This window comes from Rana temporaria, chromosome 6, assembly GCF_905171775.1.
Source record: "Rana temporaria chromosome 6, aRanTem1.1, whole genome shotgun sequence".
NCBI classification, from domain to species: domain Eukaryota; kingdom Metazoa; phylum Chordata; class Amphibia; order Anura; family Ranidae; genus Rana; species Rana temporaria.
This window is the reverse complement of record NC_053494.1, coordinates 113,640,664-113,665,852: the sequence shown is the minus strand read 5'-3', so window position 1 is coordinate 113,665,852 and position 25,189 is coordinate 113,640,664. Positions and strand designations below refer to the sequence as shown.

The window sequence follows — 25,189 nt, the reverse complement described above, 5'->3', positions numbered from 1 at the left end:
CACGATCGGTTCGTCTGATGAAAACAGACCGATGGACCGTTTTCATCGGACGAACCGATCGTGTGTGGGCCCCATCAGTTTTTTATCCATCGGTGAAAAAAAATAGAACCTGTTTTAAATTTTTCTTATGGTTAAAAAACCGATAGAAAAAAACGATCGCCTGTGGGGAAATCCATCGGTCTAAAATCCATGCATGCTCAGAATCAAGTCGACGCATGCTCGGAAGCATTGAACTTAATTTTTCTCAGCACCTCGTTGTGTTTTACGTCACCGCGTTAGACACGATCGGATTTTTAACCGATGGTGTGTAGGCAAAACTGATGAAAGTGAGCTTCATCGGATATCGGATGAAAAAATCCATCAGATTAGATTCCATCAGATATCCGATCGTGTGTACAGGGCTTTAGGGTTCTCTGCCATTGTTTTTTTGTAACATTCTCTTTGATTTCCTTAATTCTCCTTTCAACTTGCCTTGGGAGAACATTTGACATTTGGGTTGGGAGATGACGGTAGTAGAGAGACGTTGAGCTGTTCAGGCATATATTTACTGCTCACAGCAGCTGCTTGGTTGGTCTGTTCTCCATTAGTGGGAGATGATGGCATCACATACTTCAAATCTTCATTTATGTAAATCCCAAGTCCTCGGTTTATTGCATTTTTGACCTATAAAATATCACATATAAAAGCAGTTATTAGATCTACTGAACAGTTCAAGATGTGTACTGTACGTATACATAAAATGTGACATAAGGGATAGCATGTCTTTACAAACGTCCCCCAAACATTTCTACATTGTTCACCGAAACAAGCGATAGAGAACTGACCACCCACAGCAGGAGTAACAAGAGGGGAAAGTACCACACTATGGCCATACATGGTTCTGTTTTTTCATTCCACCAGCGGGCTGAACAAAAAAAAAAAAAGAAACTGAACTGATTCCCCCATCCACACATTTGAGGTGGATGAGGGAATCCTCCCTGGTGCACTATTGTATTCTGACAGCAGTGAAACTCTCCCACTGTCAAAATACACAGATCAGTGCTGCAGCCATTGGCTTTTATCCAAAAGAGTGCTTAAACAGAAGTCGATCAGTACATCAACTTGTGTTTAACTGCAGTGGCCACACATGGATGGAAATTTGTCTGGTCCCTGCTGAACAGGATGAATTTTGAGCTATCTATGGCCACCTTCCCACTTATACATTGTTGTATTTTCATGCATGTAAGTTAGACTTTTTGCTGACTGTCTACCCATTAAAGAACGTTATCCCAACATTTCATATTCTTCATATATGTGTCTGTTGTACCATGTACTTGTATAAAAACGAATTATGTTCTATTTGTATTGCTTTCTTTGTGTGAATTACCTGGTGTTTCTGCCAGGACCTCTGTCTTCTTAATAAAAACTGACCAGGCTAGGGATGAGAGCACAGTGTGGTCAGTTTTTTTTTGTCTTTATTGGGAACTCCGCCTGCTCTCCTCAAATGATCAGTCCTGTGCTGACATGTGATAGAAGAAAATCCTGGACTGCCACACTCTTTAAAATGATGTCTTTATTGTACAAATAAAATCCAAAAAACAACCAAAGCGATGCAGTCAAAATGAAGTGAACAACAGGAAAAAGGTGGCTGACATGTTTCACATTGTGTGATCCCTGGTGTGGAGAAAGCCTCTTGAGGAGGCGAGCAGGAGTGTCAGGACGCCCACTAACACACAGCTCCTTTCTCTATCTGCAAAGTAGAGAGTGTCCTGACTCGCCTGCTCGCCCCCTCCCCCCTCAAGAGGCTTTCTCCACACCAGGGAGAAAGCCTCGCAAGCTTCTGTTACAGACAGAAGAACAGGAAGTGAGAATTTCTCAGAAAAAATAAGAACATTAAAAAGAACAATCAAAATTGAAGGATGAGGTAAGTGAAGGAGGATTGCACTAAGGTAAAGGAAGCTATTTAGGGGGGGAAAAATCCTTTACAACCCCTTTAAATAACATGTCTGGGGGCTGTGGGGTTCTCCTAAATAATATACCAGACCCTTTAACTTGACGAGAGTCTGGTATGGATGTCTAGGGAAACCCAGCGCAAAGGGAAAAAACAAAACAAAAAAAACACAGGAAATGCGGGTGAGTCCCTCTAATTTCCATAACATTCCCCATGACATCATTGACCAGACATGGTTATGTCCACATTGGCCATGTCCCTAGTTGGTCAATGACATGATCTGGGATTGCATGGTAAAGCCACCATCTCGCAAGTCTCCTTATTTGTGTTTTGTTGTAGCTGTGTAGGTGAAACATCACATGTTATAACTAAAGCAAAGATCAAGTAGGTTCCTACACAAATACTGAACATCAAAGGTTCTCCTTTCAGTTAGGAGTAGGGGAAGGTTTATACCATACATCAACAGAAAGTTTTATTACATGTGAAGTAATTCTGCTGTGATGACTTTGCAGACTCTACACTTACCTTGTGCCTTTTCTTTATTCTATTTACATAAACCATACCCCAACACCACTAACTGATTATTCTACTGGCACACCCTATTCTAACCAAGTGCAGATTGATGAGGGGTCATAGAAAATATAGTTTGGGCAGGCTTCATGGAAAGTGAGAGAAAGTGCTGGATAACCTCACCCACTATTCAGTTTAGCTGAGGGTGGAGGGAGCATGGATCACAACTCTTATGCCGCGTACACACGATCAGTCCATCCGATGAGAACGGACCGATGGACCATCATCAGTCCATCCGATGGTCCGTCGCGCCTACACACTATCGGTTAAAAAAACGATCGTGTCAGAACGCGGTGACGTAAAACACAACGACGTGCTGAAGAAACGAAGTTCAATGCTTCCAAGCATGTGCAGACTTGATTCTGAGCCTGCGTGGATTTTTAACCGATGGTTGTGCCTACTAACGATCGGTTTTGACCTATCGGTTGGGAATCCATCGGTTAAATTTAAAGCAAGTTTGCTTTTTTTTTAACTGATGGTTAAATAACCGATGGCGCCCACACACGATCGGTATTGACCGATGAAAACGGTCCATCAGACCATTCTCATCGGTTTAACCTATCGTGTGTACACGGCATTAGATGATTTTTGCAGATTTTTCAAAGTGATCCACATACAGTATATCATATCTACTGTAATTACACAATTCTGACAGGTTGCAACATTTCTTTAACAAGGACACCATAAGCCTTTTCACATGTACTTTTCGATCGGGCAACCCTGTTACTTTTTCAGGCAGACCTGATTGGGAAGGTCCATGGAGCCTACTGGCGGATGTAAATAGCCTTGTGTCCGTTCACATCGGCCTACCTCCAGCCTGACCAGGTCTCTTTTTGCAGACCGGATTGAAGGAAGCCCAATGTTAACGGACAGTAGAATCCATTTATACACCGTTGCCCATAGAGCTCAGCGGGGTCCACTCTGCAAAAACTGAATAGACTTGGATGTGACATCTGTCCCGTTCAGCTCTGATCAGCAGGGGATCTGCTCACAGAGGATATTTCATTTTCTTTAACCCCTTCTGGTACATGCTGATAAGTAAAACTGTCACTTTGCCTTGCCCAAGTAAAGTAGAAGTTCCCTTTATATGACAAAGAACTTGTAAACAGAAAATATATAAATTCAGTGAGTTGTATATTTAGTAGTAGTTGATCCCATTTAACTGGGCCTGTTCTGTAATGTTGTGACAGGTTTTGACATCCACCCAAGCAGATTCTTCAGTGAAGCTACTTGGATAAGTAGCAATCTTCAACATTACAGAATGCCTCCAGTTAAATGTGACTGGCTGCTATTAGGTATACCATGATCTGGGATAAATGACAACCTTCACAGACACAGTAAAATTTATAATAAAAAATAAATAAATATATTTCCTCATGTAGAAATATAGATAGGTGCAGTGGTAAAACATAAAGCAAGCAAATATATATATATACAAATTAGAAGATATACTATATATTTATTTCTTTACAAACCTGTTCAGTAACTCCAGCCTCATTCATAGTGGATCCAACATCAATCACTACATCAGTTCTTAGATTCTGTAGGGAAATGATAGTAATTTACAATGACAGCTGAGGACATGTAGAGGCACCAAAGACTATACAGGCATACCCCGCTTTAAGTACACTCACTTTACATACACTCGCGAGTAAGGACATACCTGCGAGTGTATGTAAAGTGCCTTACAAGTACTGTACAGACATTTTGCAGTCGCAGTAGAAGGAGCTGAAGCTCAGAGAGCATAGCCCGCCCTGTTCCAGTGTGCCCCTGACACCTCCACTACAGCCACTGAGACCTCAACTACAGTTCCTGATACCCCCACTACAGTCCCTGACCCCCCACTACACCCTAGAAGTGAAAAAATGTATTGTTTCACTTTAAGTACATTTTCGTTTTACATACATGCTCTGGTCCCATTGTGTACTTAAAAGTGGGGTATGCCTGTAGTTATGTAACACTCGTAGAGAAGCACAAGGCTTCAATTAGAAGAGGTTCTATGACAGCAGTGTTTGCCTTAACATACTTGTTGCATTGTGCCAGGTTCATGAAGTTACATGTCTTAATATACATCTTTCACCATATAGAATGTGTATTATGGAAGCATTGATGTATATTATAGAAAATCTATCTAGAATACTAGATAGAAACATTGCCATTTCATAACTTACCCCAAGCATTCAGGGATTGGCAGCAGAATGCTCTTTTGACAGGTTAATGATAGGAGAATGATGGAGCACAGCAATAAAATTTCTCTATCTATTTTCAATAAAATATGTTTATGAATTTGCGTATTCCTGAAAAGGTTTGTAGCGCCCCCTGCTCCAAATGATCAGGCGCTATGTCAAATTTTGTGGGTGTCTGAGCTAGTAGTTTAGCTCAGACTCTGTTAATTGGGGCTAAATCAACCTCTGTTCCGGATATGGCTGTGCCTGGAGGGATTTCCCTTTGTTTGCCTGTAGGTGGTGGTACAGCCACAGGCCAATGTGGTGTATTGGGTGTCTTCCCTCAGGAACAGCCCAGTGGGAGTGGTCTCCCCGCTGGGCATGCTGGGGAAGGATACTTAAGGGGCGGACGCCATTTTTCGGGTCTCTTTTACGTCTCATGGCCCTCCTGGCGCGAGGTATGTGTTGTGTGATTTTTAGCCTTGGGACCATGCTGGCCCGAGGCTGCATTTCGGCCTGGTAGGCCCAGTTACCCTGACTGGGGCCTACGCCATGAAGGTGATCCTGTGCTGTCTGTCCTGCGGGAGGAAGCCACTCAATGGAGGAAGCCAGGGGAGGACCTGTCCCAGAAAGGACCGAGTGGAAGGCTGGTACTTTGGGAGAGGCCTGGTAACTTATTGAAGGATGCACCGTAGCGTACAATACCTTACAGTGTGCGGGTTGGCTTAAAGGCTCTAGAACTGTAAGGCAGGGTCTCCGGGTGTCAAATCCTGTGGCAGAGGATTCTGGAATCCCTCATCTGAACTTGCAACCAGTCTGTGGCAGAGACTGAGATTATCCTTGTCCGTACATCATCCTGGCTGCTAGGCCAGGTGAGAGGGGCCTATCCGGGTGAGCAATACCCACTAAAGAGAAAGTGGCAAATGTGTGTGACTTTGAAGTTTAGCAATTTCCCAGTGATCTGTTTTGTGTGCCTGAACCTTCCCCGGATCCTTCCCCTCTATCTCTACAAGTTGTTTGAGAATAAAAGCTAAAGAAAAGGATCTACAACTTGTGGACATTGAACTTTTTGCTGACTCTCAACCCCTAGACAACGAGGAACGAGGTAACGTGCAGACCCAAAACTAACCAGCAGCTCCTACAGGGGTAGTGCTACACGTTGAACACTTGAAGGTTGAAAGATGGAGAATATATATATATATATATATATATATATATATATATATATATATATATATATATATATATACACACACAACCACACATATACCCATATATGCAGGGGAATATACACATACTGTATATATGCAGGGGAATATATACAGTTGTATTCAAAATTATTCAACCCCCACTGAAATTGATTGTTTTGCCCAGTTTGACATTGATTTTGTTCATTCTGTCATCCTGCTTACAATTAAATCAAAGAGGCACGTGTAGGTCAGACAAATATAACATATCATTGATAATGAAATAACCACAAATGTCTTTTCTGTGCTCACATCATTATCAGTTTTATTCAACCCCCAGTTGACATTCAATCTTAGTACTTAGTACAACATCCTTTTACAGTTAGAACAGCTTTTAAACTTGAAGCATAACTTGACACAAGTGTCTTGCAGCGATCTACGGGTATCTTCGCCCATTCGTCATGGGCAAAAGCCTCCAGTTCAGTCACATTCTTAGGCTTGCGCACTGCAACTGCTTTCTTTAAGTCCCACCAGAGGTTCTCAATCGGATTTAAGTCTGGTGACTGCGATGGCCACTCGAAAATGTTCCAGCCTTTAATCTGCAACCATGCTCTAGTGGACTTGGAGGTATGCTTGGGATCATTGTCCTGTTGAAAGGTCCAACGTCTCCCAAGCCTCAGGTTTGTGACGGACTGCATCACATTGTTATACACTATCTCCTGTTACTGAAGATAATTCATGGTACCTTGCACACGCTGAAGCTTCCCTGTACCTGCAGAAGCAAAACAGCCCCAAAGCATGATTGACCCCCCGCCATGCTTCACAGTAGGCAAGGTGTTCTTTTCATCATAGGCCTTGTTCTTCCTCCTCCAAACATAGCGTTGATCCATGGGCCCAAACAGTTGTAATTTTGTTTCATCAGTCCACAGAACACAATCCCAAAACTTCTGTGGTTTGTCCACATGATTTTTGCATACTGCAGTCGACTCTTCTTATTCTTTGGAGACAGCAAGGGGGTGCGCCTGGGAGTTCTGGCATGGAGGCCTTCATTACGCAGTGTGCGCCGTATTGTCTGAGCAGAAACTTCAGTACCCACATCTGACAAATCTTTTCTCAGCTCCTCAGCAGTCACAAGGGGACTTTTCTCCACTCTACGCTTCAGGTAGCGCACAGCAGTCGAAGTCAGCATCTTCTTTCTGCCACGACCAGGTAGCGTTTCAACAGTGCCCTTTGCCTTGAATTTGCGAATGATGCTTCCTATGGTGTCTCTTGGTATGTTTAACATCTTTGCAATCTTCTTATAGCCATTGCCCTTCCTGTGAAGAGTAATCACCTCTTCTCTTGTCTTCCCGGACCATTCTCTTGACTTCACCATGTTTGTAACCACACCAGTAAATGTCTAGAAGGAGCTGAGTATCACAGTCATTTTAAAGCTGCCTGATTGGTGCTTATTAGGCTTTATTGCTGCTCCCTGACATCCACAGGTGTTTTCAATACCTGATTAAAAACACTTCAATGAACCTCTGTTCTTCAGAGTGGTAGTCTTTAAGGAGTTGAATAATTGTGTAAATGAAGAATTCACAAAATAAACATTTACTACTGTATTACAAAACCAATTGATGTCATTTTAGTTGCATATGTTTCTTTAAGAAGTCCTTGTAGGATTTCATTCTGAATACAATTACAAATGTACACTAAATTCCCTAAAACCCTTTACAGCATTGGGGGGGTTGAATAATTTTGAACATAACTGTATATATACACACACACACACACACACAGTATGTAAATTATAATTAGTTAAAAACCTCTGGTTAGTGCAACTTTTGTAGAGATATACACCAGTACCATGTTGGGGGGAATGTAAGTGGTGTAAAAAAAGAAGTTTCCATGCAGACATAATCATTCTTTATGTGCCAAAAATCAAGTTTTGGCAAATCATACCTAGTACTCATACTTCAGTGAAAGACAAATAAAAGCCCCAAGCACCATTAAGGCCTCATTCACACCTCAGCTAAGCATCTTTGCTTTGCTTTGTATAGTGGCTTTTGATGATTTTTATATTCCTTTCAGGCTTGAGCAGTTTATTTTTTATTTTTAACCAATAGAATGCCAGTGACCAGGCAAGAAAATAGGTAAAACACATGTTTTCATGCACTCCCATTCAAGTTTACTGAGGCCAAAACATGTGACTTGGCCCCCCAAAAAAGGTGTGAACAAGGTCCAAATGCTGCAAAGATTTTTTACCTTGTGGTTTCCTGTACGGCAATCTAACTCCACTTCAGAGCATGCTGCTCCAAATATAAAATCTGGACTTTGTGTACCTGTCTTCAGTTCCCAATCAGAAACTTGGTCAGGGGTCCTGTGAAGAAAGATTCAGTCACAAGATAAGAAAATAACAGAGGGACCAACAAAATTTTGAATTGCATCATCTTTATAGGATCTATAGTGCCTCTTGTATGGCAAACACATACAGGGTGTAAACAGTAAAATAAAGTTCACAATTCATTTTTCTCAGTACTGGGTGAGTTTTATAAATCTACAATGACAAATGTGCACACTGCTGTATACTTTTTTATTATCGTTTATCATAAAATCTGCTCTTCTATGGAAGATATTTAAAGATAATCACCATTGCTGTGCAAAACTGGGGTCCAAAAATTGTCTTATTGCTCAGCACTAGCTACAAAACTGAGCATAGATTGTTATATGTGTTTATTTAATGTATTTGTTGACTGTCTTAATTTTATAGCCCTATCTAGTGTGCTAGATGTAAATAGGTTCAGCTGTTAGGCTGCTTTCACACTGAGGCATGCAGCCGCGGTGACGGTATAGCCGCGCTATTTGTAGCGCGGCTATACCGTCATATTTACTGCGATATTCGGGCGCTAGCGGGCGGTATTACCGAGGTATTACCGCGCTTTCCCATTGATTTCAATGGGAAGGCGCGGTATAGGAGCGGTGAACACACCGCTCCTATACCGCGGTAAAGATGCGGCTAGCAGGACTTTTGGTGCGCTCCTGCTAGCGCACCGCTTCAATGTGAAAGCCTTCGGGCTTTCACATTGAACACTACAGGGCATGATTTTTCATGCGGTATAGCAGCGCTATTTTTAGCGCTGTACCGCATGAAAAACGCCCCAGTGTGCAAGGGGCCTTAGTGTAGGTTAATGGACTGGATGAATCAGCAGCTTTTCTGGTGCCTCCCCTTGCCTTCTGGAAGCATAGAGAAGCTTCCAGATGTAGAGGGCAGAAGCTAGGAGGAGCTGCTTGGCATATTTTTTTTTGAGGGCCCTAGCCAAGTCCCAACAAAAGGGCTGGCAGGACCCTTCATAAATAGGCATGAGTCAGGTGTAAGATGGAGATCGAGTGCTGAGGAGGCTGTCATGGCTCTTGAGGGTGCCCCCTAGTCGGGGGGGGGGGGGGGTGCTGGAGGGATCTACTACAATACACAGAGGAATCCTTCCTGGAGGCACGAAGAGAAAAGAGATGCAGAAGACAGCTGGAGAAAGGACAGCACGTCCAGGTGGTCTCCTGAGAAGTCAGCTGTGTTGGCTGCTGAGTAATCAGTCTGGGAGGACTGTGGAGAGAGAGCATCAGTTTAAGAGGACTATGGAGAGGGGGCGTGGCCAAGATGGCGACCTAGCCGGACGTGTTTGAGAGGAGCTCCGCTCTCTGAGACCTAATCCCCCGTTAATTTATAGGATCCACCGAGTATCTTTACCCTGACTGGCAGCCGGTGCCCCCGGGTATGCGTAGAGGCAAATCCGGTTCCGGACGGAGAGGCAGCTCCACAGCTAAGGCGAGTCCCCGGCCGCAGCAGACACACACGCCGGTAGGCCGCGCGCACATGGCATCTCAAACGGCGCCATCCCCGGCGAGCGCATCAGAGGAGGATCGCTTCCAGGCTCTCATGCTGGCGATACAGGGATGCCAAACCACCCTCACGGGTAAGATCGACACCCTACAGCTGGACCTTGGGCTCCTGCGGAGAGACCTGGACGGTATACGGGAGCGTCTGGGGGAGGCGGAGCGGCGAGTGGGGGACTCGGAGGACTCCATCCGAGATCAGCGAGCCTCCCTGCACACCCTCCAGGTGAGAGTTAAGGCCCTGGAATCGAGGGCGGAGGACAGCGAAAACCGCAGCAGGAGAAACAACCTCCGGGTGGTGGGTCTCCCGGAGGGGGCTGAGGGCCGGGACCCGACGGCGTTTACCGAAACCATGCTCCGCAACCTGCTGCCGCAGGCCCAATTTTCTCCACACTTTGTCGTCGAGAGGGCCCACAGGATGCCGCCGGGCCGCGCCGTGCCGGGGGCCCCCCCGCGCACCTTCATTTTCCGGCTGCTCAATTTCCGCGACAGGGATCTGGCGCTGAGGGAGGCTAGACGGGTGGAGGAGCTCCGGTTTGAAAACACACGCCTGATGATGTTCCCTGATTACTCCCTTGACACTCAGCGGCTCCGCAGAACATTCGACCATGTCAAGGCCCAACTTCGCGCCAAAGGCCTGAAATATAGCATGCTGTTCCCGGCTCGGCTGCGGGTCATCGACGGAGAATCCACCCGTTATTTCACGTCGCCATAGGATGCCTCGCATTGGTTGGATACCCTACCCAGGCAGCGGTAACTGTAATGGTATGGCTTCTTTGCCTTATCCCCCTATTGCCACCTCCCTTTGATATTTGTACTGCACCTGAACGTTGCTCAGTTTTACATCTACCGCCTATGTGGCGGGGCAGGATTGTGCCTCTATGCCCCTGGTTCGTTTGGCCCCCTGCCCCCCCCCCCCCGCCTGCCCTTCCCCTCCATGACCCGGCTTGGTATCTACAAGGATTCCCCTCCTGGAACTAATGGCCACGTGCCTGTTGAACCTGGGGGACTGTTGGGGCTGTGTTCGCGGTGGGGGGGGCGTTGGACTGGGATCGGGTGCTCTAGAGTATGAAGAGGTGGCTGGGGGAGATGGCCGGGGCCTTCCCTAGGCCTCCAGGTTTCCGGGGCCTGTTTAATGGCTCCTGGTTGTAACGTTTAAGTATGTGCCGCTAGCGTTGCCTAGGTGAACTGTTTTCAACAAATTCTTCAGTTATAATCTTGCACTATGTTTATTTTTAAGCTGGGCTCTATGTGTCTTACAACACCTTGGGTGGATCCAAATTATCCGGTCCATTAACATAGGTCTGGGGGTGGGGCCCTCCCTAGTTGGTACTGGTGAGCCGGGTGTTTGCTCTCCCGGTGCCTTCGGACGGGTCGCCTTGTCAGTTGTCCCCATAGGAGACTTTCCTACTGGTTGATGGGGTTGGTTTGGGGCCAATGCACTCCGGTCCTTTCTCCGGACGTGCGGGGTGGGGGGGATGGGCTGTGTTGTTTTGTTTATTTGTTCTTTTCCCTTTTTTATGTTCTTGTGAGTTGCCAATGTGATTGCCAGACTATAGCATGCAGTTTGTTGCCTTGGACGCCTCCTTCGGCCGGTGCTGATTGCATAGGCCGGGTGCCCAATGCTTTTGAGGTGGCTGTTTCAGTGTGGTCGATGGGGTACCCTTCCCCACGGTGGTGCTACCATACCCGATCTGACTGCCCTGTATTAGTGCGACCCCCATGGTTCCCATTAGGCTAATTTCGTGGAATGTCCGCGGGCTGAATGATAAGATAAAGAGATCACTGGTTATGGCCTACCTTAAGAAATACTCTCCTCACATATGCCTCCTGCAGGAGACCCATCTCACAGGGAGGAAAGTTTTGGGCCTGAGGAAACAGTGGGTGGGACACTCTTACCATGCTGCGTACTCCAACTATGCCAGGGGGGTTAGCATACTCATCCACAAGTCCCTTGCCTATACCCTCCTAGACGTTAAAATAGACCCTGTAGGTAAATTTGTACTTCTTCACGCAGTGGTGGACACGGTAGAGCTGGTGATTGTGGGCATCTATATACCGCCCCCGGCCACGGTGTCCTTCCTAAAATCCCTGGTTCCTATCATGGCTGCCTACCCCACGGATAACATTATCATTGCAGGGGATTTCAATATGGTCCCCAATCCATCTTTGGATAGGCTGGCCTCTGATAACAATGTTGATTCTCCCCTGCAGCGATGGGCTTCCCTGTACGGTCTTACGGATGTCTGGCGCTGGAAATATCCAGAGGACAGAGTATATACATGCCACTCCACCTCCTTCAGGGCCATGTCGAGAATTGATTTAATATATGTCAGTGGGGGACTACTCCCGAGGGTTTGTGAGGTACAGATTCTCCCCAGGGGTATCTCGGACCATGCGCCTGTGCTCCTCCGACTACAGACTCAAACACCTCCTTCGGAGAGACTGTGGCGGCTTTCTCGCTATTGGATCTCAGAGGAGAGGGTCACAGCGGAGATCTCTAGGCGCGTGTCCGAGTACTGGGGGTTCAATGAGGACTCCATGTCCATGAGTACCAGGTGGGATGCCTTCAAGGCATTCACTAGGGGATGCTATCAGTCTGCCATATCCCGTGAACGAGGTGCTGCCGTGATCTGTCTTGAGGAAGCGGAGGCCAAGGCCCGGGATCTGGAGTCCCGGTACGTGGCCACGCAGAACCCGGTCACGTATTCGGATATGCAGTCGGCCTACCGGGAGGTCATGCTTATCAGGGTGGCTAAGGCGGGGAAGAGACAACTAGCCCAGACGCAGCGCATCTTTGAGCAGGGGGAGAAGACAGGACGCCTCCTGGCCTGGTTGGCCAGGGAGCAGCAGCCTACGGCCACTATTGCCAGGATTAAAAACGATGGTGGGGTGGTGGAAGTAGACCCAATGACTATAAATGCATGTTTTGCCTCCTACTATGAGACACTATACTCATCCAGGGCTGACTGGTCCGGGGAGGAGTTGGATTCCTTTCTGGGACAGTTGACCTTCCCGAGCCTGACGGAGGAGGCGCGTACATACCTTGATAGTGGGATATCCCTGGAGGAGGTACAGCAGGCCCTGGGGGAATTACAGTCGGGGAAAACTCCCGGTGTGGATGGCCTTCCCCCAGAGTTCTACAAAGAGTACGGGGAACTTCTTGGCCCTAGACTCCACGCCATGATAGTAGCTTCTCTTAAGGAAGGCAGTCTCCCTCCCTCCATGGCGGAAGCCGTCATAGTGGTGATACACAAGCCGGGCAAGGACCCTGAGCTATGTGCCTCTTATAGGCCCATTTCACTCTTAAATGCGGATGCTAAAATCCTCACCAAAGTCCTGGCTAGGCGCCTCAACACTATCATTCACACGGTGGTGCATGAAGACCAAACTGGTTTCATGCCCGGGAAGGGCACAGATATTAACCTCCGTAGGTTATACACGGTGCTGGGGGCTCAGGGGGCGTTGACCGAGTCCGACATGGTGGCCTCCCTGGACGCTGAAAAAGCATTCGACTCGGTCGAGTGGACGTACTTATGGGAGGTCCTGCGTCTGTTTGGTTTTGGTCCCAGGTTTGTGTCTTGGGTACAGGCCCTATATAGTGCGCCTACTGCCAGGGTACATACGGGATCGGCGCTTTTCCAGCCCTTCCGCCTCTACAGGGGCACAAGACAGGGCTGTCCTCTTTCCCCAGCCCTTTTCGCCCTAGCTATTGAACCCATGGCGATCCTTCTCCGCTCCTCGTCGGAGGTGAGGGGTATCCCCATAGGCCCGGTCGAAGAAAAACTATCCCTGTACGCGGATGATACCCTGCTATATCTGCGGAATTCGTCTGGTTCTCTGGGGGCGGCCCTGGCACTTATAGATACGTTTGGCAGATTCTCCGGCATCCGCATCAATTGGGGGAAATCGGTCGTTTTCGCGCTAAAACCTTCGGAGGCCTCGGTCCCGACGGACACTCCACTGCGATGGGTATCACAGTTCAGATATCTGGGAGTGGAGGTCCATAGGGACCTGAGCCAGTTTATCCCCCTGAATCTAACTCCGGTTTTGTCCCTCCTAACCCAGAGGTGTGCTGCTTGGAGGACACTTCCCCTCACTCCGGTTGGGAGGGTCAACCTGGTCAAAATGACTGTTTTGCCGAAATTTTTGTATATTTTTAGACAAACTCCAGTCCCGATTCCTAATACATTTTTCAGGAAACTAGAGGGTCTGATCACTTCTTTCATCTGGTGTGGGGGCGCCCCTAGAATCGCTAGATCTACCCTGCAGCTGCCGGTTACTCTTGGCGGGCTGGCTCTCCCCTGCTTCCAGAAGTATTACTGGGCTGCGGTTCTTGTCACACTCCGGTGGTGGCTTTCGGAGGAGCCGGCCAACCCGGCGGCTACTCTGGAGGCCGCACTCCTGGGATCCTACTCCGAACTCCGCAACCTTATCCATCGGGGGCCAAGATCTAGCCCGGCTGTTACGTCCTCGATGAAAACTACCCTGAGGGTGTGGGAAGTTGTTCGATCCAAAGTTCAGAGCCCCAGCTGCTGGTCCCCGCGTACTCCGTTATGGGGAAACCCGCGTCTTTCCCACTTCCACTCCATACCTGACCCGGCCCTATGGGCCCGTTTCGAGGTTAAGACGCTTGCGGACATAGTCACGGCGGGCAGACTACTCACCTTTGATGAGTTAAAACAAAGGAAAGGACTGACGAATCGGATGTTTTTTAGGTTTCTCCAACTGCGTCATGCGTTCAGGGCACAATTCCCTGGGCTCATTACACTTGAAACTACGAGGGTAGAACGAATGCTGAGTGCGGCGGATGAGACTAAGCCCTTGTCTGCTCTGTACTCGCTGTTGGTGGGTCTGGACACGTCTAAGGTTTCCCAGTTGTTCTCGGTGTGGCAGACGGATATTCCGGGGCTGGCTGACGACGACTGGGAGGAAGGCATACAACAATACCTCACCCTGGTGGTGTCGGCTAGAGATAGGTTTATTCAACTCAAATTTCTGCATAGGGCCTACTTCTCCCCCCAGCGCTTAGCAAAAATTTATCCGGAGAGGAGTCCTATCTGCACCAGATGCGGCGTGGAGGAAGGCTCATTCTTCCATGTGGTCTGGTCCTGTCCCGTCTTGCAAACTTACTGGCAGGGGGTGGCTAATGTAATCAAAACGGTATGTAAGATCAGCGTACCCTGTGACCCTTTGCCGTTGCTTCTGGGAATAGTGGACACACTGCCTGCGACTGCGGCTAAAAAACTTTTTATTTTTTTTGCAGCCTTTTACGCCAGGAAAGCAATTCTGTTGAAGTGGAGGGAGGCTTCTCCTCCCACGATACGACAGTGGAAGATGCTGATTAATGCTGCTCTTCCTCTGTACAAACTAACATACATGGGTCGCAACTGCCCTGGGAAGTTCGATAAGGTGTGGGCGGCTTGGGTAAAAGCGGAACATTTGGACCTTGACTAGGGAGGCAGTATATACTGAAAACCAGGTTACTTTCTCTGGGAGTGCTGGTGAACGGTACTTGGGGCCGAGTGGGATCCTGCTGGACTGCCTATGCGGATCACGAATGACTGAGGGGCTTTGGTATAGTGAGGCCCATCCCCCCCCCCGCCTCCCCTCCTTTCCACTCGTCTGCTAACACACTGTGCAGTAGGCTGGCAGGGGCTTATCCCTGTGCCTTTAGGGGGGATCTTGCTTCCACAATTGATGTGACCCCCGAGGGGGAAGATTATTTCTGCGAGGGGGGGCTCGTGGGAGACGAGGGCTATGCAGACTACAGCTTCTAACATTGCATTTGGTATGTGCTTATCTGTTGACCTCACTGTGTGGGGGAAATTCTCTCACAAATACGCATGATCAGTCACCTTGCGTGGTAATCTATTGTATCTTCATTCTTTACTGCTGTATAACATGCTGAATTATGTATGGCGAATGTCTGGCAACTGTATGTTTGCTCTGTTTATTTTATATCAATAAAAAACTCTTTTGTTAAAAAAAAAGAGGACTATGGAGAAGTAGCCAGGAGGGCAAGTGAAAGGGGCAGCTGCAGCGAGGGGGGCTGGCGGTTTCATGAAGAGTGGTGCCACATGAGGAATGTTAGCTGGACACTGGACTTTGCTACACAACCAAGGGGCCCAGGATCCCTGCCTGCAAAGGGATTTTGCTTTGATCTGGCTGAGTGTCTGGTCAGATTCACTAAAAGTGTCCCAGCTGACTTTTTATGCAAGCAAGTGTGCTGGAGAAAGTGAGGAGTGTATATACACTCTATATAAGAGAGGATGTCCCTGAAGTTGTTTAACCACTTACCGCCTGAAGTATAGCAAAATGACGGCCAGGCGGTGGTTCAGTTATCCTGACTGGACGTCATATGATGTCCAGCAGGATAACAGCCGCCGTGCACCCGTGGGGGCGCGCATCGCGGTGATCGGTGGTGCGGTGTGTCAGTCTGACACACCGTTACACCGTTCTCGGTAAAGGCTCTTTAACTCGTGATCAGCGGTCTCTAATCATCGGCTTTTCCTCACTCGCTTCCACCTATCAGTACCACCCATAAGTATCCATCAGTGCCGCCTATAAGTGCTCATCAGTGCTGCCTATGAGTGCCTATCAGTGCCACCTATGAGTGTCCATCAGTGCTGCATACCAGTGCCACCTATCAGTGTCCATCAGTGCTGCATACCAGTGCCACCTATCAGTGCCCATCAGTGCCGCCTATCAGTGCCTATCAATGCCACCTCATTAGTGCCACCTTATTGGTGCCACCTCATTGGTACCACCTCATCGGTGCCACCTTATCAGTGCCCTGTCAGTGCAGCCATATCAGTGCCTATCATTGAAGAAGAAATGGTACTTATTTACAAAAAAAATAACAGAAACAAAGAAAAACTTATTTTTTTTTCAAAATATTTTGTCTTTTTTTATTTGTTGCGCGGAAAAATTAAAATCACAGAGATGATCAAATACCACCAAATGAAAGCTCTATTTGTGGGAACAAAATGATAAAAAATGTGTTTGGGTACAGTGTAGCATGACCGCGCAATTGTCATTCAAATTTTGACCAAAAAGTGATGGATCATTTTCTTGAGAATGTAACTTTACCCAAATTGACGCGAGAACACTCGGAACTCATGGATAGGGAATTTTCTGAAGAAGAAATAAGACTAGCAATAACAAATTTAAATCCCTCTAAAGCAGTGGTCATCAACCCTGTCCTGCAGGGCCCACTAACAGGCCAGGTTTTATGTATTACCTTGGGGAGATGCAGTCTAGAATACTGCAATCACTGAGGAGCAAATGATATCAGCTGTAATTTATTTCAGTTATCTTGCAAACCTGGCCTGTTAGTGGGCCCTGCAGGACAGGGTTGATGACCACTGCTCTAAAGCCCCGGGCCCCGATGGGTTCTCTGGACATTATTATCGTAAATTCAAAGACACCTTGACCCCCCATCTGTGTAAATTTTTTAATGCTATTAGACAAGGTACATTCCTCCCAACTCAAGAAAACAAAGCTTATATACATGTCATCCCTAAAGCGGGTAAAGACCTAGGACTCTGCGCTAACTACCGCCCTATTTCATTAATTAACACAGATTTAAAGATTATGACTAAAATTTGGGCTTCTAGACTAAATTCTTTTCTAGCTCAATATATACACCCAGACCAGGCGGGGTTTTTTCCGGGACGTCAGACTGCTGATCAAATTAGAAGAGTTATTGATGTCATATCAGCAATCCATTCTAATTGGGATGTGGGAGGAATACAGAAGAGTATGCTTTTGTCCTTAGATATGCACAAGGCATTTGATTCCCTATCTTGGAATTATCTCTTCTATATTTTACATAGACTAGGCTTTAAATCACAATTTTTGACTATACTTCGAGTACTGTATGATTCCCCTTCGGCATCCTTGATGATAAAAGGTTACTCCTCCAACCCCATTTTCATCCATAGAGGGACGCGACAAGGATGTCCTCTGTCACCACTTCTTTTTGTTTTAGCCCTAGAACCTTTAGCAATCAAAATTCGTTCTTTTTTAGACATTCTGAGTATTTAAATGTGGTACCAGTAAGCATAAATGTGTCCTTTTTGCAGATGACATCTTAATACTGATCTCTTCCCCCATCACTACTCTCCCCAATTTAAATGCTATCCTTGCATTATTTTCCACTGTTTTGGGTCTTAATGTTAATCAGGAAAAGTCACAAGCCTTGAGCATTTCATTAGATGATACCACGATCTCCTCTCTAAAGCAATCATATTCTTTTAATTGTAACTCTGATTCCCTCCCATATTTGGGGATCAATATCACACTGTCTTTGCGCACGTTAAACTCCCAGAACTACCCTGCTCTTTTAAAAAAACAGCTGACCTAGACAAATGGTTACTCCATCCACCATTATGGTTTGCAGGGGTCAAGTCCTGGGGAAAAAAGTGTGGGAACTCCCACCCAAGATCCACTCCCCCACCAAAAAAAAAAAAATGATACACTCATATGCATAATTACTAAACCGCATGTTTTTTTTTTTCGATCCACTGTACCTTAGTAATCCTTTATGTTACTGGCCGCTTCCTGTATATGGATTCATCGGGTAGTGTGCGGGTATTCACTTCCTCGATGCCGCAATGTCTCCTGGGAGCTTTTGTCATTGTTCCCAGGAGAAAGAACTTTAAGCAAGTTCTTTCTAAATCCTGCGATAACTCGCGGCAGACCTCCGCAATGTCTCCTGGGAACAATGACAAAAGCTCCCAGGAGACATTGCGGCATCGAGGAAGTGATGGAATACCCGCACACTACCCTATGAATCCATATACAGGAAGCGGCCAGTAACATAAAGGATTACTAAGGTTCGCTTGCCCCTGACAGTGACTCGAGCTGGGCATCGCCGCTTAGTGAAGGACTTAGTGAAGGATTGGCTCGGCTGCTCTCGGCTGCTCTAGTCCTGCAAAGGGAACTGCGTTCCTGCTGTGAAAAAAGTGCAGGGACTCCGTTCCCACGCGTTCCCGCAGAACTTGAGCCCTGATGGTTTGGCAGGTTGTATTCTGTAAAGATGAATATTCTCCCAAAAATCTTATACTATTTCCGTACACTATAGGTAGCATTAGTTCGCTCAGACCTAGACGCTTTTCAGTCTAAAATTATCTCTTATATCTAAACAAGCGGCCTAGGGTAAACAAACCGCTATCCTTCGATATCTGGGACAGGTTATCCAGGACATACAAATTTAGATCTCTTCATTCCCCGATGGCACCTATTTTTGGAAATAAAAATTTCACCCCAGGACTCACCCCCGGTAATTTTGAATAGTTGAAGAATAAAGGTCTATTACGTATAGCAGATGTCTGTGATACTAATGGAATGTTACCATATAAATTCCTAGAGGAACATTATCAAATAACAGTTTCAGAAGAATATAATTACAATCAAATAAAATGTTATTTTGCTAATATACCATGTGAATCTAGTTTAACGTCGATGTCTAAAATTGAATATTTATGTCGAAAATTCGACAAGATTCAAGGTCATATTTCAGAGATTTTTTCTATTTTGAGTGATTCTTCCATTAAACTAGGTTATATGGAAAAATGGGAAGTGGACATCCAGGAGAGTATTGAGCTTGATGGGTGGCATAAAATGGCACGAGGAGCATCGCGTTCACTTATGAACACTTCTATAATCGAGGCAAACTACAAAATACTTTTGAGATGGTACATGGTTCCCTCTAGACTAGCAACTTTTATACCTAATACATCTCCTCTGCTTTTGCGGATGTGGATAAGAAGGAACGATGTATCACATATGGTGGGAATGTTCCAGAGTGAGGCGCTATTGGATTAGATAGCTCTACTTCTAAACCTCAAAAATGCCTCATAAAATTTATTTTTATCTCAGCGAGAATTATTATAGCTAAATCGTGGAAATTGGCTATATTGCCAGCTCTCCTGGATCATGCTCAATGAACATATGACTGCTATTCTACATGATAAGCTGGAATTATTCAAGGTAATCTGGGATCCATGGGTCAGATATCTATCTGATGATCCTACTGTAGGTCTCTTCCAGTCTAGTCAGTTTTCTTTTCTTTTTTAGTTGTTATATTAGACAACACAGAGATATCCCCCCCCTTTTTTTTCTTCTCTTTGTTTCTCTTTTCTTTCTCTATTTCTTCTTCTCTTCTTCTCTTCTATACTCTCTTTTTGCTCTTATTTTTGTTAATTTTTTATTCATTTCATATATAATTTGATTTGGTTGATTTATAATAGTAAGACTGGGATGCCAAGGTTCAACTGAACCTGATCCCTAAATTGGATTGAATCTGATATGATAAGGGTAAATGTCAGCCTCTGAAAATATATTCTTCATTATTCATTTGTACACGTGATGTTTTTCACCACACACGTTATTTACTAGATTTTATTTAAGGTACCTTGATTTTAGATTAAAATAACAAACATTGAAATTAAAGGCACTTAGTTAGTTGGATCTGAAAACAAGGCTCCTTCATGGAGACACACTTGATAGGATTTGTATTGTAAACAAAAAAACTGTCATCTAGAATATTACCGATTGTTGATGAAACATTTCGCTTGACTGTTATCAGGTTTTCGATCCTAGTATTGTGTATTTTCTACTGCTTATGTCCATATAAGTTGTTTGTACACCTTTATTTGTACCTTTTTTATTATATGGAAAATGGAAATACCTTTTAATAAACATATTGAAAAAGCAAATTGCGACAGTGCTGAAAGCTAAAAATTGGCTTGGGCAGGAAGGTGTATAAGTGCCTGGTATTGAAGTGGTTAAAGTCAAGTGGGAATCCCATAATACCCTTATCCCCATCCAAGTTCTAATCCCTGAATAAAATAACAAAACAAAATCCTGGACTGTTTTCTGACTCTGGAAATCTGTGAAGATTCGGTGTGCCTGGCTTGCAAGGTGGGGGATGCCATTTTAGGAGGTGTGCTACAATTTGATAAAAACTTAGGGAGGCAGTTATAAAGAGAAGGTGAATCCAGACATATTTCATTTAAATTGGCTTGGAAAGTAGGAAATAATCAGCAAATTTTTGTGAGATTGTGGTGAAAAAGACAATGTTCACATGTTTTGATGCAGAACTAAAAGCACAAGCATGGGATGTACAATAAGATGCTTGTTTTTTGCAATGCTTTAAAAAAAGAATACATTCAGCAAATATGAACTTTTCTCAAACTAGAAAAAACAATAGATTTGCTGGATATCAGACATGGTAAGTAGCCTATATTTACCTGTCAAATGCCAATTTGCACACAGGTGCCCTCCCACGTCACTGTGTAAATCAATATCACATTTCGCCCACAATCAAACTTGGTGGTGAAGTATATGGCTGGTATGCTCAGGTTCCTTAACAAACATTGATTTAGTAGACTATCCTATTAATAAGTGCCTGCAGAGCAGTATACAATAGAAACAGCAGCAGATGCCCATAGCTTCCAACTATCCGTCATCTGGAAGGACTGCAACAGTTTTGAGTCCCTTTGTCCCTTAAACTTTTTATCTGACCTCCTTACTACTGCAGTTTTCATTTTGAAAAGCCAAAATAAAGGAAAATAGAGGACACAAAGCACTTGAGTGGTGCAGCCAATCATTTTCTGCATATTAGATTGTTGTGGTCCCTGTAATCAAGACCATGGCAGGAATGTGTCTTTTGCCTATATACTGTGTGCTAAAATGTATCCTTCTTTATCACTTTAGAGTGAGTCAGATCTCAAACCAGCGCTGTGCCTGAGAGCAGCAGCACTGCTTTCTTTCTCCCTCCTCACTGGACACATTGGGCCAGATCCACAACCAGCGGGCGCAACTTAAATATTCCGATTTAAGTTACACCGCCGCAAAATTTCTACCTAAGTGCCCGATCCACAAAGCACTTACCTACAAATTTGCAGAGGTGTAACCTAAATCCGTCTGGCGCAAGGCGGGCCCAATCTAATGGGGCGAGTCCCATTTAAATTAGGCGCGCTCTCGCGCCGGACGTACTGCGCATGCTCCCGACGCTATTTTCCCGACGTGCTTTGCGTTACGTTACGTTGCGCCGAGTTTTGTGAATCGCAAAGGGGTAAAAAAGAGATGCGGCGGGAAAAAAAAAATTTGACAGCGACGCGGGAAAGACGGGTATACTTTTATATGGGGTACTAACTTTACACTTTGTAAAAGCAGCCCTATCTTTGCGACGGCAAACTAACACTTACGGCGACTTCACGAAAGGAAAAACCTTTGTGGATCTCCGTAAGTGCTAATTTGCATACCCGACGCTGGTTTACGACGAGAAATGCCCCCAGCGGCGGCCGCGGTACTGCATCCTCGGATCTTAGGAATATCTATGCGTAACTGATTCTATGAATCAGCCGCATAGATAGAAACAGGGATACGACGGCGTATCAGCAGATACGCCGTCGTAACCCTTTTGTGGATCTGGCCCATTGAGAGCAGCAGGAGCAATTGATAAGAGATCAGAAAGAGAAGCCGAGTCGCACTGTGTGGGTCAATAGACACACAGTACGGCTCAGGATCTAACCCATGCTAGTGTACCCCTAGATTGGGGGTGTACTTGGAAAGCAGGAGGAGCCAAGTGCATTGGCGGGGGGCCCCCAGAAAAAGAGGATTGGGGCTGCTTTGTTGCACAGAGCTGGTAAGTATAGCATGTTTGTTATTTTTTTTTTTTTAAAGGATCCTTTATAATAAATGTTAAAATGTTTGAGATATCACTGTGTGTCAAGAGGTGCTTGGCAGTCATTTCTTAGCAAATTAGTTTGCATACCAGGGATGTGCAGTCAGGGGAGGCAGGTGAGGTGCCATAAACATAAAAAAAAAAACGATCGAGCTTCGAGGGTCGTAGCTCGGCAACCTTGGGGGATGGGTAGCTGAAGTCCTACCCCACCACTAGTCAAAATTGCCACCTATGGTTCCAGAGATACGAGGCTCCTTGCGTTGCCTGTCAGAAGCTACATACAGCGCAACCAGTTTAAATACAAGCTGGCACACTCTGTTTGCAGTAGAGTGAGAGGATGAGCTCACAATATAGTAAATTACCTTAAAAACAATATATAATAATTATTTGTATAAAACTTACTTATGGTAATTACCCAATTGTCACCCAGGCCAATTGTGACACTTCTCTCCTACATGTAAAAATTATAATTTTTTTGCTAGCAATGGTACTCATGGTATTTGCGCAGCAATTTTTCAAACAATTTTTTTTTGGAAAGAAACAGTTTCATGAATAATAAAAAAAAGCAAATCACTAAAGCCCTGTGTGATGCAATTGCCTATATGTCTCAGTTTAATGCTCCCTGCTAATTTAATGCTGTGGGTTAGAGGTAACAGGTGTTCATGTGTGATTCATCTCTCTCTGTGAACACTGTTCATATGTTAAATAAGGCTAGCTTTTGAAAGGCCTTTAATTGTGTGATAACGCTGTCTAAAAACCTTTTGATACTCAGAGGTGTTAATAGGTGTCAAGCTGCATGCAGAGACGAAATGTCTGCCTAGGAAACTTAGTGTGTGAAGGTGGTTTGATTAGACATGATAATTGTCGGTCGGTGCCGACCTGTCAGGAATGTTTTAGTTAATTAGCCTTAGTGTGTGATTAGGGGGGGTGGAGATTTCATTGTTGTTTGAATGTCTTGGACTGTATAAAAAGCTGAGAAGAAAACCATTAAACTGTGTTGTTCCAGCAGTAAGCTTGTCTCATGTGTGGCTTTCTGGGCGACCCCAGGGATATTCCTCCTCGTGGAATATTGGGGTGATTTTCGTTATGGGAAGAAGGGAACGTTGACGGGGATATCATACCAATACCGTCACAATTGGTTGGCAGCAGTGGGATTTTCCCTTCTATTCCCCTTTACATCCGGATTCCAAGCAGACACTGGAAGAACTACTGGAAGTTTGTGAAAGGATTGCTAGCAACAAAACCAAGCGGGTCATCATAGCAGAATTAATGGAGATGGACCAGGAGAACGGGATTGCAGCAACGCCAGCAGTACAAGAGATGGAGACACCAGTGATTCAGGAAGAGGAATCACCAGCCAACAAGCTAATGAGAGAGAAGCTAGCATGGTTCGGGCCGAACCCAACGCCGGATATGGTGCTGAAAGTGATGGACCTGTTAGCGAAGGAGGCTAAACAAATAAGAGACGCAGAGCTACAGTTAAAACTGGCAGCAGTCCAACAAGCAGCTGCACATTCTCCGAACAGTGAGTACAGCACAGCAGACGCAAGGAAGATTCCGTTTAGCGCTTTTAAAACTTTTGATGAAAAGGACTGTGAGATTGATAACTACCTGGCAGATTTTGAGAGACAATGTAACCTGCACCGAATAGCTAGAGGAGAGTGGGTTGCAATATTGTCAGGCAAACTGTCAGGCAAAGCTTCTGATGCTTTCCGGACCGTGCCAGATCAGGATATCCATAGCTACGCCCGGGTTAAAGAAGCGCTCCTGGCTCGTTATGTAGTAACCCCAGAGTCCCACCGACAGAAGTTCAGGGACTCACGCAAAACCACGAAAGACTCTTATGCGGAATGGGCATGCCAGTTGTCCCGGTCGGCCTCTAACTGGGCTAACAGCAGCCAGGCCACCACCGCAGAGGACATTTTGCAACTAATGCTCCTGGAGCAATTTTACAATCACATCCAGACGGACGTCAAAGACTGGGTGAGAGATCGCAGGCCCATGACTCTACCAGAGGCCGCTAAGTTGGCGGATGAATATGCGGATACTCGCAAGACGAACCAGGTCACACCACAGGAACAACCTCCACCACAAACGGTGCCCTCACACCCACCAACCGCTAGATACCAACCTCCTAACAGACCGGTGACATCTAGCCCTCGCTATCCACGCCAGGAGGGCAACGAACAACGCTGCTTCCGGTGCAAACAGCTGGGTCACTTCAAGCAGAATTGCCCCATGAATGACAATACCAGGTCAAATTGGTCTCAACCTGGGTACCGCCCACCAGCAGCAGCCCATTGTGTAGACTCGGCTTGGGATCCCCAGGAGCTGGGTCGGGAAGAACCATTGGGCACCCCTCACGAAGCCCTCATGGTACAATCTGTTATTACGGACAACAGGGAACACCATTGTCAGCTGGTCATGGGCACCAGCCCTGAGCCGGAGGGGCCCTGGAGGGAGCTGGGCAGAAAGAGGCACCGCCGGCCACCCTTCAAGAAGAAGAGGTCCTGGAAGCCGTATAACAAGCTGACCTGGGAGGAGAAGAAGCGACTGGAGGAGAGGGAGTCGCAGCGGGCGTCCCAGATGCGGGCCGAGATGTTCGCCAAGGGCCCACCGGTGGCCCCTTACACCACCACCCAGTTCCTGATGATGAAGGACCACGTGGAGAGCCTGCAGGACATGAGCAAGCAGGAGCTGATCCGTGAGTACATGGAGCTGGAGGAGTGCATAAGCCGCATGGAGGAGGAAAACAACCACCTGAGGTCAC

General features: G+C 45.9%; 1 protein-coding gene across 1 annotated transcript in view; it reads right to left on the bottom strand.

The window, feature by feature from the left end:
* The window catches only part of LOC120943719 (aldehyde oxidase-like), a 188,219-nt gene that overhangs the window by 3,967 nt on the left and 159,063 nt on the right, over positions 1 to 25,189 (bottom strand). Inside the window, exons 24-26 of the mRNA XM_040357194.1 lie at positions 8,100 to 8,214; positions 3,976 to 4,041; positions 472 to 663 (exon numbers count right to left, since the gene is read on the bottom strand). Of these exons, the coding sequence (XP_040213128.1) occupies positions 472 to 663; positions 3,976 to 4,041; positions 8,100 to 8,214 (373 nt within the window). The remainder of the gene's footprint in view (positions 1 to 471; positions 664 to 3,975; positions 4,042 to 8,099; positions 8,215 to 25,189) is intronic.